At 42.5% G+C, this 14,127-nt stretch overlaps 1 protein-coding gene across 1 annotated transcript in view; it reads left to right on the forward strand.

Annotated features, from left to right (window-relative positions):
* The window catches only part of LOC123763679 (sphingomyelin phosphodiesterase), a gene marked incomplete in the record, with an annotated part of 310,341 nt that overhangs the window by 12,521 nt on the left and 283,693 nt on the right, over positions 1–14,127 (forward strand). Inside the window, 2 exon segments of the mRNA XM_069304313.1 lie at positions 11,541–11,654; positions 11,932–12,161. Of these exon segments, the coding sequence (XP_069160414.1) occupies positions 11,541–11,654; positions 11,932–12,161 (344 nt within the window).

Consider the following 14,127-nt stretch of genomic DNA (forward strand, 5'->3'; position numbering starts at 1 on the left):
ATATATATATATATATATATATATATATATATATATATATATACATATATATATATATATATATATATATATATATATATATATATATATATATATATATATATATATTTATGTCGTACCTAGTAGCCAGAACGCACTTCTCAGCCTACTATGCAAGGCCCGATTTGCCTAATAAGCCAAGTTTTCATGAATTATTTGTTTTTCGACTACCTAACCTACCTAACCTAACCTAACCTAACTTTTTCGGCTACCTAACCAAATCTAACCTACAAAGATAGGTTAGGTTAGGTTAGGTAGGGTTGGTTAGGTTCGGTCATATATCTACGTTAATTTTAACTACAATAAAAGAAAATTGACCTCATACATAATGAAATGGGTAGCTTTATCATTTCATAAGAAAAAAATTAGAAAAAATATATTAATTCAGGAAAACTTGGCTTATTAGGCAAATCGGGCCTTGCATAGTAGGCCAAAAAGTGAGTTCTGGCTACTAGGTACGACATATATATATATATATATATATATATATATATATATATATATATATATATATATATATATATATATATATATATATATATATATCGTTTCTGGCAGGTCCTTAATCTGTCCATTAATTTCTAACCTTAATCTGGTTAGAAATGTTTAAAATAGAGATAAGGATGGCAAAAAGAAACTATGCAATTTGCATAGCAGGGCAAGCAAAGGCAAATCCTAAAGGAATATTTCAGTTATACTTTTTTAATTTTATTTGTTTATTTATTTATTATATATACAAGAGTTCTTATACTCTTGTACAGTCACTAGTACGCGTAGCGTTTCAGGCAAGTCTTTACCGAACAAAGATTAGGGAAAGGATAGGTCCATTAAAAATTGAGACACGTCTGATTACTGATAATGATAAAGAGATAAGTAGTATTTTTAATAAATATTTTGTCTCTGAACTCAAGTTCAAGTTCAAGTGTGTTTATTGAGACAAGAAAAATTACATCTCATAGGAATAGAGCAGCTTAGGCTATTTCTACCCCTTCCCCCCTCGACTTCAAGTCCCTCAAGGGGCGCACAAATTCAGTGAGTGCCAATACACAAATCACAATACAAGAATCCCATTTAACATTGTAGGTTATTATAGTAAGCACAGCATATTAATGTTACACTCTTGGGGCAAAATTCTTGTAGCTCCAAAGAATTCTGTCTATCATACCATTATCACACATCCAAACAATTTGATGTGGTACACTACTTATTTCCTTATTTCTATATTTATCAATAAGTTGACACTAATACATAATGTTCTAAGGTGTGGGCGTGCGGCATACTACATAATTTACACTCCTTATCTTTTTCACTGACATCAACACCGTATTGCCTGATATATTTGTATCCTAATCTTAATCTCGTGTAAATTGAATCCTTCCAAGTAAACTTTCATCAACCATAGGTGAAGGACGAATTTGTATTTATTATTGAATAATTCTTAAGTGTGTTACTACTGTCCACCATTGCCATTCTCTTTATCATTTCTTCACCCTCTTGGATCATCTTCATACTTGTTTTTATTAGTTTCAAAGTTAACTGACATACAACATAAGAACATAAGAACAAAGGTAACTGCAGAAGGCCTATTGGTCCATACGAGGCAGCTCCTATCTATAACCACCCAATCCCACTCATATACTTGTCCAACCCGCGCTTGAAACAATCGAGGGACACCACCTCCACCACGTTACGCGGCAATTGGTTAAGAACATAAGAACAAAGGCAACTGCAGAAGGCCTATTGGCCCATACGAGGCAGCTCCTATTTATAACCACCCAATCCCACTCATATACATGTCCAACCCATGCTTGAAACAATCGAGGGACCCCACCTCCACAATGTTACGCGGCAATTGGTTCCACAAATCAACAACCCTGTTACTGAACCAGTATTTACCCAAGTCTTTCCTAAATCTAGACTTATCCAATTTATACCCATTGTTTCGTACTCTGTCTTGTGTTGATACTTTTAATACCCTATTAATATCCCCTTTGTTATGTCCATTCACCCACTTGTAAACCTCTATCATGTCACCCCTAACTCTTCGCCTTTCCAGTGAATGCAACTTAAGCTTTGTTAATCTTTCTTCATATGAAAGATTTCTAATTTGGGGAATTAACTTAGTCATCCTACGCTGGACACGTTCAAGTGAATTTATATCCATTCTATAATATGGCGACCAAAACTGAACTGCAAAATCTAAATGGGGCCTAACTAGAACAAGATATAGCTTGAGAACCACACCAGGTGTCTTGTTACTAACGCTGCGATTAATAAATCCAAGTGTCCGATTTGCCTTATTACGAACATTTATGCATTGATCCTTTTGTTTTAAATTCTTACTAATCATAACTCCCAGATCCCTTTTGCAATCCGACTTCGCAATCTCAACACCATCTAGCTCGTATCTTGTAACTCTATCATCATTACCTAACCTCAGAACTTTACATTTATCAGCATTAAACTGCATCTGCCAATCCTTTGACCATTTCAAAACCCTATCTAGATCAACTTGAAGTGATAGTGAGTCCTCCTCCGAATTAATTTCCCTACCGATTTTCGTATCATCGGCAAATTTGCAAATGTTGCTACTCAAACCTGAATCTAAATCATTTATATATATTATAAACAACAGAGATCCCAGGACAGAGCCTCGAGGCACTCCACTTACAACATTTTCCCACTTTGACTTGACTCCATTTATACTAACTCTCTGTTTCCTTTGGTATAGCCATGCCCTAATCCAGTTTAATATAGCACCCCCAATACCATGAGCCTCTATCTTTTTAATCAGTCTTTCATGTGGCACTGTATCAAAAGCTTTGGTAAAGTCAAGGTACACAACATCACAATCCTACCACTATCAACTGCCTCAACTATGCTAGAATAAAAAGATAACAAATTTGTTAAACATGAACGGCCATTTATAAAACCATGTTGCGACTCAATTATTAATTTATGTTTTTCAAGATGAAGATGAATTTGATTTGCTATTATAGATTCGAGTAACTTTCCCACAATAGACGTTAGGCTAATTGGTCGATAGTTAGACGCAAGTGATCTATCTCCTTTCTTAAAAACTGGTATCACATTAGCAACTTTCCAAAACTATGACACTCTGCCTGACTCTATTGATTTATTAAATATGGTTGACAGTGGGTCACAAAGCTCCTTTTTGCATTCTTTAAGCACCCTGGCAAACACTTCATCCAGCCCTGGGGATTTGTTTGGTTTGAGTTTTACTATTTGTTTAAGAACATCCTCCCTGGTAACTGCTAAACTCGTCAACCTGTCCTCGTCCCCACCCACATAGACTTGTTCGGCTGAAGGCATATTGTTAAGTTCCTCTTTAGTAAATACAGATACAAAATATTTATTAAAAATACTACTCATCTCTTCATCACTATCTGTTATTTGACCTGTCTCAGTTTTTAATGGACCTATCCTTTCCCTAGTCTTAGTACGATATAACTGAAAAAACCCTTTAGGATTTGTCTTTGCTTGCCCTGCTATGCGAACTTCATAGTTTCTTTTTGCTTTCCTTATCTCTTTTTGAACATTTCTAACCAGTTGTACGAATTCCAGTTCTAAAGTGACCTCCCCATTTTTAATCCTTTTGTACCAAGCTCTCTTTTTACCTATAAGGTTCTTCAAATTCTTTGTTATCCACTTTGGGCCATTAGTATTCGATCTATTCAATTTGTATGGTATACTACGTTCCTGTGCTTTGTTTAGAATATTCTTAAATAAGTTATATATTGAATCCACATCGAAATCCCCATTTACGTCACCTATCGCTGGGTTCATGTCTCGCTCCAAGACCGGCCCCCACCCCATACCCAAGACTTTCCAATCAATTTGACCCAAATAATTTCTTAGGCTATTAAAATCAGCTTTTCGAAAAACTGGCACTTTAACAGAATTTTCTCCTACAGGTCTATTCCATTCTATGCTAAATCTGATTTCTTTGTGATCACTGTTCTCTAGCTCACTCCCTATTTCGATGTCTTTAATTTGTGTTTCCCTGTTAGTTAACACTAAATCTAAAATATTATTTTCCCGTGTTGGTTCCTTAATGTGTTGCGTAAGAAAGCAATCGTCAATTAATTCTAGAAAATCTTCTGCTTCACTATTCCCTGTTTTGTTCAACCAGTTTATTCCACTAAAATTAAAGTCACCCATGACGTAAATACCGTTAGATCTAGATGCCCTAGATATTTCATCCCATAGATGCTTTGCTACCATTCTGTCTAAATTTGGTGGCCTATATATAACTCCTATTATAATATTATTTGCTTTTTCGTATAATTCTATCCAAATAGTTTCTAAGTGTGGCTCAGTTTTGATTCCCTCTTTGAGACTATATTTCAAATTATCCCTAACATATATGGCTACTCCCCCTCCTCGTCTAATATATCTATCTGTGTGAAATAGTTTAAATCCATTTATTTGATATTCAGCTAATAGTTCTCTATTTTCTACATTCATCCACGTTTCGGTAAGTGCAATAATATCTATTTTTTCTGTGCAGACAAGAGCATTTAATTCGTTAATTTTATTTCTTAGACTTCTACTGTTAGTGTAATATACCCTAAGTGAATTGTTATTTTGAGGCCCTTCTCTTTCCCTGATCATTTTGCCAATTCCTTTCTCCCACAAACACATACTTTTATTATCTCCTTCCTCCAAATCAATTCCCATACCTCTATCTACTAACAGTTTAAATCCAAACAAACACCTGTAACCACTTCTTCCAACGAGTTCGCAACAGCAACAACCCCAGCTCTCGATAGATGCACCCCATCACGAGCATACATTTCATTTCTTCCATAGAAGTGTTCCCAGTTGTCTATGAAAGATATTGCATTTGATTTGCAATATCTTTCCAGCCGGCAATTGACACCAAGTGCCCTTGACATCCATTCATTTCCCACTCCCTTTCTTGGAAGAATGCCACATATGATCGGGATTCCTCCCTTGCTCCTAACTAATTCAATGGCTGTCCTGAATCTCTGTATTAGTTCCTCACTCCTAACTCGTCCAACATCATTACCCCCTGCACTAATACAAATAATGGGTTTGTTCCCATTTCCTGTCATAATATCATTCATGTTTCCAACAATATCACGAATTCCAGCTCCCGGGTAGCAAACCCTTAATCTGTTCCCCCTATCTCTGGCACAAAACGTTCTGTCTAAATACCTCACCTGGGAATCTCCCACAACCAAAATTCGCTTCGATTCTCCCTTTTCCTTTCGAGCAGTTTGAGGGACCTGCGCTTTAATGCTCCTCGTTACTTTGTCTTTGCCTCCTCGTTGAACAACAGGTTCACCACAGCACTCGTCCTCTAATACGTCAAATGCATTAAAAGTCCTTAGGTGTAGGCTATTAGTTGTCGGTTTTGCCAAGGTCTTCTTAAGACCCCTGTCTTTCACAACTTGCCAAGACGAGGACTTCTTAATACTGGTCCCGTCAACACTGGCCTCCTCCTTCGTTTCCTCCCGAAGTCCCAGCCGTCGCACCTCCTCCCGCAGGGAATCCATCTCTGCTCTCAGAGCTCCAACCATACTCACCAAATCCCTCACTAATCCCTCCATTATTGCAATAATAATGGTTCCAATAATTTGGTTCCACAAATCAACAACCCTGTTACTGAACCAGTATTTACCCAAGTCTTTCCTAAATCTAAACTTATCCAATTTATACCCATTGTTTCGTGCTCTGTCTTGTGTTGATATTTTTAATACCCTATTAATATCCCCCCTGTTATGTCCATTCATCCACTTGTAAACCTCTATCATTCCCCCCCTAACTCTTCGCCTTTCCAGTGAATGTAACTTAAGCTTTGTTAATCTTTCTTCATATGAAAGATTTCTAATTTGGGGAATTAACTTAGTCATCCTACGTTGGACACGTTCAAGTGAATTTATATCCATTCTATAATACAGCGACCAAAACTGAACTGCATAATCTAAATGGGGCCTAACCAGAGCAAGATACAGCTTAAGAACCACACCAGGTGTCTTGTTACTAACGCTTCGATTAATAAATCCCAGTGTCCTATTCGCCTTATTAAGAACATTCATGCATTGATCCTTTTGTTTTAAATTCTTACTAATCATAACTCCCAGATCCCTTTCGCAATCCGACTTCGCAATCTCAACACCATCTAGCTCGTATCTTGTAACTCTATCATCATTACCTAGCCTCAGAACTTTACATTTATCAGCAATTAACTGCATTTGCCAATCCTTTGACCATTTCAAAACCCTATCTAGATCAACTTGAAGGGGTGAGGTGATATTTAATAGGGTATTAATTTCATCAACACAAGACAGAACACGAAACAATGGGTATTGAATGGAAGTGATTGTAGAAAGCCTATTGGTCCATATTTCTTGATGCTTCTATATTGGAGCGGAGTCTTGAAGTGGGTAGAATATAGTTGTGCATTAATTGGCTGTTGATTGCTGGTGTTGACTTCTTGATGTGTAGTGCCTCGCAGACGTCAAGCCGCCTGCTATCGCTGTATCTATCGATGATTTCTGTGTTGTTTGCTAAGATTTGTCTGGTGATGGTTTGTTTGTGGGAAGAGATTATATGTTCCTTAATGGAGCCCTGTTGCTTATGCATCGTTAAACGCCTGGAAAGAGATGTTGTTGTCTTGCCTATATACTGGGTTTTTTGAGGCTTAGTCCCCAAGAGGGCATTTGAAGGCATAGACGACGTTGGTGTCTTTTAAAGCGTTCTGCTTTGTGTCTGGAGAATTTCTCATGAGTAGGCTGGCCGTTTTTCTGGTTTTATAGTAAATCGTCAGTTGTATACAAGAAGGTACATTGGGTTTGTGAGAATACATTGGATAGTACAGTATTTACATTCTTGTAAAGCCACTAGTACGTGCAGCGTTTCGGGCAGGTCCTTAATCTAGCAGATAATTTTAAGTAGGTAATTTCTATCAGAATTGATAAATGATAAAGATACATTACAAGAGAAAAATGAGATGAGAGAGCTTAGTAAGTATATTAAAGCACATTGTTATATTAAAGCTCTGATTGATTACATTGACAGCTTGATTAGTAATTTAAACAAGATTAATAGACATCATACAGCAGATTGACAGCACATATAAGACAGCAATGATCACAATGGTAAAGATGTTCAGATTGGGTACAAAAAGATTGGGAGAACGGGTAGCAATAGATACAGATAAACAAGATTAATAAACACCAAACAGCAGATTGGCAGCACATATAAGAAGACAGCAATGATCACAATGGTAAAGATGTTCAATTTGGGAACATAAAGGTTGGGAGATTGGGTAGCAATAGATACAATGCAATTTTAAGGCAAAAAGTGAAAAACTATGAAGATGAAATTAGGTACTTTTTAGTATTGATTTTGAATGATGTAAAAGTTGGACAGCTTTTCAATTCAATAGGGAGTGAGTTCCATAAATTGGGTCCCTTTATTTGCATAGAGTGTTTACACATTAAGTTTAACTCTGGGGATATCAAAGAGATATTTATTTCTGGTGTGGTGATAATGGGTCCTATTACATCTGTCCAGGAAGAGTTTCAGAGCAGGATTTGCATTTAAGAACAGGGTTTTGTAAATGTAGTTGACACAAGAGAATTTATGGAGTGAGATTATGTTTAGCATGTTTAGTGAGTTAAACAAGGGGGCTGAGTGTTGTCTGAAAGCAGAATTTGATATTATTCTGATAGCAGATTTTTGCTGGGTGATGATGGACTTGAGGTGGTTTGCAGTAGTTGAACCCCATGCACAGATACCATAGTTGAGATAGGGATAGACTAGTGCATAATATAGAGAGATGAGAGCAGAGTTAGGTACATTTCTTAAACAATTTGGCGAGGTAGTGGAAATGGTTACAGAGGCACATAATGGGCTCAGGGATTGAACCCCACAATTCATTTAGCTAAACAAGTTACAATCGTGATGAGCTAGTTACAAAATTCAATGCACATCGTCAAATCAACAATGACCTCGAGACCGACCACAAGTACAGTTTCTGAATTAAACAACTGACATATGTGGAAAGCTAGTGTCACAATTGATATGTTTGTCATGCACACCGTCCCCCATCCAGTGGGCAGCGGTGGATAGATTACTATCACTCAATAACTATCTACCGTTAGAGTTAATAACTATCTATCTACAAATATCTGGGGATATTTGGCCAAGACTTCTGGCCGCAGATCATTTTGAATGAAATATTTACACATCTGTTGAACATTTATTTTTTAATTGTCTCAGAATTCACGTATCTTTTAGTACTCTATCACATAGTGACGGAGGGTGGGCGAATAATTTTGTTGACACAGTTTACATTTGTTCCAGTCTACATCAGCATATAGTAAAAATTTCCAGAGATACTTGCTCATGCTGGCCACTCCTGTTGTTGTTGTTGAGTTAGGGGCGACGACGATCGTGGGATCGGATGCGCCCCGGCGTACCCGTGAAGGGTGAATCGCAAAGCCAGGAAAGACGAAACGCCAAGCCAAAACGCGAAACGAGTGACGCCAAGCACTAGAAACTAATACGCCACACGGCAAAGCAACGCACAAAGGGAGAGGCAGATGCACATAATAAAAGAACAGGGCAAACAAACAGCCAGAAGGGCACACAGCATGTCATAGAGCAAATGCACAGGAAATCAGAGCACATACTTGCCCGGGAACCTGGCCCGCGGGAACCATACATTAAACGCCTCCCAGAACACCCATTGCAAAGGGTCCCGTCCATCCACCGGGGACGCCATAACATCCGGAACAGAGGCAACAAACACCTGCAAATTGGGGACCCAGATGGTAGTACTCATGAGGCGAGAAGTTGCTACTCGCCCCCACAGAAAGGGAACTTGCCCACCATGTAAGCACTCCGGTCCGTCAGACAGCAGTAACTCGGCAATCTTTGACCAGTGACCCGGCGGCATCACAGACGCCGGCAACACGTACCCCAGGGCCCCAACGCGCACCCTCACCACAGGGGTACCCACGGCCCCGGGCACACCACCAGACAACAGCAGGGAACCCGGACGGCACGCATCCTTCCGTAACGTCACCACCAGGCCACGCCCAGCACCAGAGTCCACACCATCCCTGGCAGCGGAAGCCACCACCCCCCACTGTGGAGAGTCCCCCGTCGGAGAACGAACCGAAGGCACGTCCGAGACACAGGCACCAGCACCAGCAGGCACATGGACCTCTGCCACCACGAACCGCGGAGACATCTACGCATCCGTATCCACACTGTCAATACCCGAAGACCCGCAGTCACTGCAGTCACCAACGTCGGCCTAGGCAGAAGACGAACGCCGGGAACGTTTGGGCACCAACCGGATATCGTCAGAACCGGTAAGTGACCCAGAAACACGGGTACCACGAGCCGGAGGAACCGACGCCCGACACAGAACGGCAGCAGCCTCTACCACAGGGGGAACTGGGCCACACACAGCAGGAGGCCCCGCAGCCACCCCAGCACCAAGCACATCCAGGACCCAAGTCACGGACACAGGGCCAGGCGCAGCATTAGAAGACGAGGGAGAAAACAGCGACGTCACACGGGAAGCTCCAGGAAGGCCCACGGGAGCAGCTGGAACAGCGACAGGGTCAGGCAAACCAACCGACGGTATCTCAAGAACCGAAGGAGGGACGGCAACAACCGGAGGAACGGCAGGCGCCGCCGGGAAAGCTGTAGCAGCAAACGGGACGCGCACCACCTCATCAACATCACCGGAGACTGCCTCCAGAGGGAGCGGTGGGAAATCCTCGTCGCGGAACAAGTTGACAGGAGCAGCAGGGGCCTCAGAGCACCCGGCAGCCATATGCCCCAACAGGCCACACCGGAAACAGGTACGAGGCTGCCGGGCATAATACACCTGGACGTAGTATCCCATAAGCCGGACAGAAGAAGGTATATCCGACCGCAGGTGCATCCCCAACGTGCGAATGTTTGTACGCCTCCCAGCATACCACCCCGAGGAGAGCGTGTTCACCCGCACGCTGACAACAGTACCAAACCCCCTGAAGTACCGCCGGAGGAGGTCATCAGGGAACTCCAGGGGCGCACCATGGATACTGACATAAGTCAGGACACCACTATGGTCCGAAATCGCCACAGAGCCGGCATCGTCAGGCAACGGCAACGTACGCCCACCGTACCGACGGAGGAAGTCCCGGTACTCGTCCTCCCCCACGAACTTAATAACAACCCGATGGGCCGTACCTAGCTCCACACCGTAAACAGCTTCCACCGGGATACGAAGCATGTCACACATCACCATCGTCGGATAACCAGCCTTACAAGTGAACTCCAGGCCCACGGAGTTCACACGCTGAACAGGAGAAAGATGGCCCCCCCATGTCAGAACTGCCACGTCAACGCAGCCAGGCAGGCAACAAAACTGGTAGGGCAGGGACGCCCACACCACCTGGCGACCAAAACAGCAAACAACTCCAACAGCCACGGAGGGTCGGTATACGTCCTCACTCCACGGCCGCTAGCAGTCGACTCCTGGCCACTCCTGGAGGACTGCCTCTTGCTGTCCAAGGAATCCCCCACATCATTTTTGAGGAAATAAAATTGTATAGTAAGAAGGAAACTACACAGGTGTCAGTACGATCACAGCCGTCCACCGGGAACAGAAAATGGTATCAGGTACGGTCAACAGATGGGATTAACATTGTCACATTATGACAAAGTAGGAAGCGAAAATTAAATTATGTTAACATTAGCACATCGCTCGTCATCTCCACCCATCAGATTCGCGAAGTATTCTCTGCCAACATTTTCTATCCATCTCTATGCCATTTAGCATTCTCTCTTGTTTATCTTTTGATTTGTAACAATTTCTCTTGTTATTTATCTCTCCAAATAAATGGTAATGCAACGATACAATATTTAAGCAAATCCATAAGGGCTGTCGTGTGTAGGTTCGAACCTACGCACGGGATGTTCCGAGAAGCTCCTTAGTCAACTGAACCATGACATGTTCAAAAGAATTGCAACATGGTGTGGTACTGCCCTCAATAGAATCCCAAAGCTTCTCCGAAACTTATCGGGGTGTCACACAATTCCCCCATGCACCCGGGCTCTGTCAACCGACGCCCTTACTTCAATACACACACAAAAATCACAATAACATGATATAACAAGTTATTGAAGTATTTATGATCACGTTATTGAAGTATATTGAAGTATGGGCGTAGATGTAGAACATCTGGCTGACAGAGCCCGGGTGCATGGGGGGAATTGTGTGACACCCCGATAAGGTTCGGAGAAGCTTTGGGATTCTATTGAGGGCAGTACCACACCAAGTTGCAATTCTTTTGAACATGTCGTGGTTCAGTTGACTAAGGCGCTTCTGAGAACATCCCGTGCGTAGGTTCGAACCCTCAGCACGGCCCTTGTGGATTTGTTTATTTGATATATCACGTTATTGTGATTTCTGTGTGTATACAACATTTATATGTGGCCCTCAGGTGCTGGCCTGCCCTCAGAGAGCGTAGCCACCCACAGCGAGGCGCTCTCTCAAGAGCTCCGTCATGCCCTCCACACTGGCCACGCCGGCACCAACCTCAGGCAGGTCGCCCAGGGTAAGTTGCCTCTCCCATCACCACTGTCCCAGGGTAAGTTGTCACTTCCATCACCACTGTCCCAGGGTAAGTTGTCACTTCCATCACCACTGTCCCAGGGTAAGTTGTCACTTCCATCACCACTGTCCCAGGGTAGGGCACATGCCACCAGTACCAAAGGATTAAATAAATAATGATAGAAATCCAATAGGGATTTGCTCGATAAATTTTCATTGATGTGATTTTTAACCTATATTAAATATTGGTCTCTCAATGCGTGATGTTTTCATCCGTCCAGACCTGAACCTTAAGAGCCTGGTGCTAGAGGAGTCCCATATGATGACTCGGGGTGTCGAAGGCGATGTCAACCTTATATGTGTTATGTGCCACACCGGCGTCAACGAGCTCCTCTACTTGGTGAACAACGGCACCGACCCCGACGTCGTCGTCAACTCTTTGATCCTTCTGTGCGTCGACCTCGGCATCTCCAACCATATCTTCTGCGAAAGCATAATCAACGAGGTTGAGGTGAGATTTCCAAGTTCACATTTCGTTTCCAAGCATCGTGGTGGTATGTGTCGATGAGGAAGGTAAGGTAATAATTATCAGGAGAAAGCACTAAACCATTATGACTATATAGCGCTTGGAAGAGGGAAATGGGGATAAGGGTTTAGGATAGGACGGGGGAAAGGAATGGTGCCCATTTGGAGGTTCGGGAATAGAACGCCGACCTGCAAGAAGCGAGACCGTCGCTCTACTGTCCAGTTCAAATCGTGACCAATATGAAGTTACTTAATTCTCAAATTTAAAAAAAAAAATAAAGAGTAGGATAATAAAAGGATTTTAATAATCGTAAATCCAACCACTTGGCTTGGACGGTAGAGAGACGATCTCGTTTCTTGTTTCTATTGCTGTTGATTTAGGGGCGACAACGATCGTGGGATCAGATGCACCCCGGCGTACCAGTGAAGGGTTAATCACGAAGCCCGGAAAGGTGAAATGCCAAGCCTAATCGCGAAACGAGTAACGCCAGTCACTGGAAACTAATATGCCTCGCGGCAAAGAAACGCAGACAGGCAGATGATTGGGGAGCCTCTGGCCTGGAGTCCCTCAGGGTGCAAGCACCGGCCCCGCCCCACACAGAGAACACTGGGTAGCCAAACTCAAATCTCGGCCCCAAGCTAAAACGCAAAAGTTATCCAGTGTCATCCAGCAGTGCAGAAGCCAAGCCGCCCACCACGTCTGAGAGCACATGCACCAAGAGCCCACCGCATCTGAGAGCACATGCACCAAGAGCCCACCGCGTCTGAGAGCACATGCACCAATTAAGAGCCCACCACGGCTGAGGGCATACCAGGACCCCACTCACGGCACCTCTTGGCCAATTAAGCCGGCACCGCGGACACCGTCACCCCGACGGGAGAACCAGCCAAAACACGTTAAAACAATATATATATATATACATATATATATATATATATATATATATATATATATATATATATATATATATATATATATATATATATACAACTTTAGAACACTTTCCCACCAGGAGACTCGAACCCTAGCCAGCACAGAAGCCTTCCAGCAACTGGCATAACAGGTACGCCTTAACCCGCTCCACCACCTGCTCAGACCCTTAAAAGAGATGGTAATTTCGGAGTATTTAAATACACCAAAGATCACCACCTCCCAAGAGCACTAGAGCAAGTGAGGGGTCATTTAGACGTTAATTTCATCAAGTCCCTGTTAATATGGGAAGACACAGTGTCTATGCTTAAGGCACAACTCTTCTAAACACGAGAGTGAAGTATAAACTTTAGAACACTTTCCCACCAGGAGACTCGAACCCTAGCCAGCACAGAAGCCTTCCAGCAACTGGCATAACAGGTATGCTTTAACCCGCTCCACCACCTGCTCAGACCCTTAAAAGAGATGGTAATTTCGGAGTATTTAAATACACCAAAGATCACCACCTCCCAAGAGCACTAGAGCAAGTGAGGGGTCATTTAGACGTTAATTTCATCAAGTCCCTGTTAATATGGGAAGACACAGTGTCTATGCTTAAGGCACAACTCTTCTAAACACGAGAGTGAAGTATACAACTTTAGAACACTTTCCCACCAGGAGACTCGAACCCTAGCCAGCACAGAAGCCTTCCAGCAACTGGCATAACAGGTACGCCTTAACCCGCTCCACCACCTGCTCAGACCCTTAAAAGAGATGGTAATTTCGGAGTATTTAAATACACCAAAGATCACCACCTCCCAAGAGCACTAGAGCAAGTTAGGGGTCATTTAGACGTTAATTTCATCAAGTCCCTGTTAATATGGGAAGACACAGTGTCTATGCTTAAGGCACAACTCTTCTAAACATGAGAGTGAAGTATACAACTTTAGAACACTTTCCCACCAGGAGACTCGAACCCTAGCCAGCACAGAAGCCTTCCAGCAACTGGCATAACAGGTACGCCTTAACCCGCTCCACCACC

Source organism: Procambarus clarkii, chromosome 52 (assembly GCF_040958095.1).
Source record: "Procambarus clarkii isolate CNS0578487 chromosome 52, FALCON_Pclarkii_2.0, whole genome shotgun sequence".
NCBI lineage: Eukaryota > Metazoa > Arthropoda > Malacostraca > Decapoda > Cambaridae > Procambarus > Procambarus clarkii.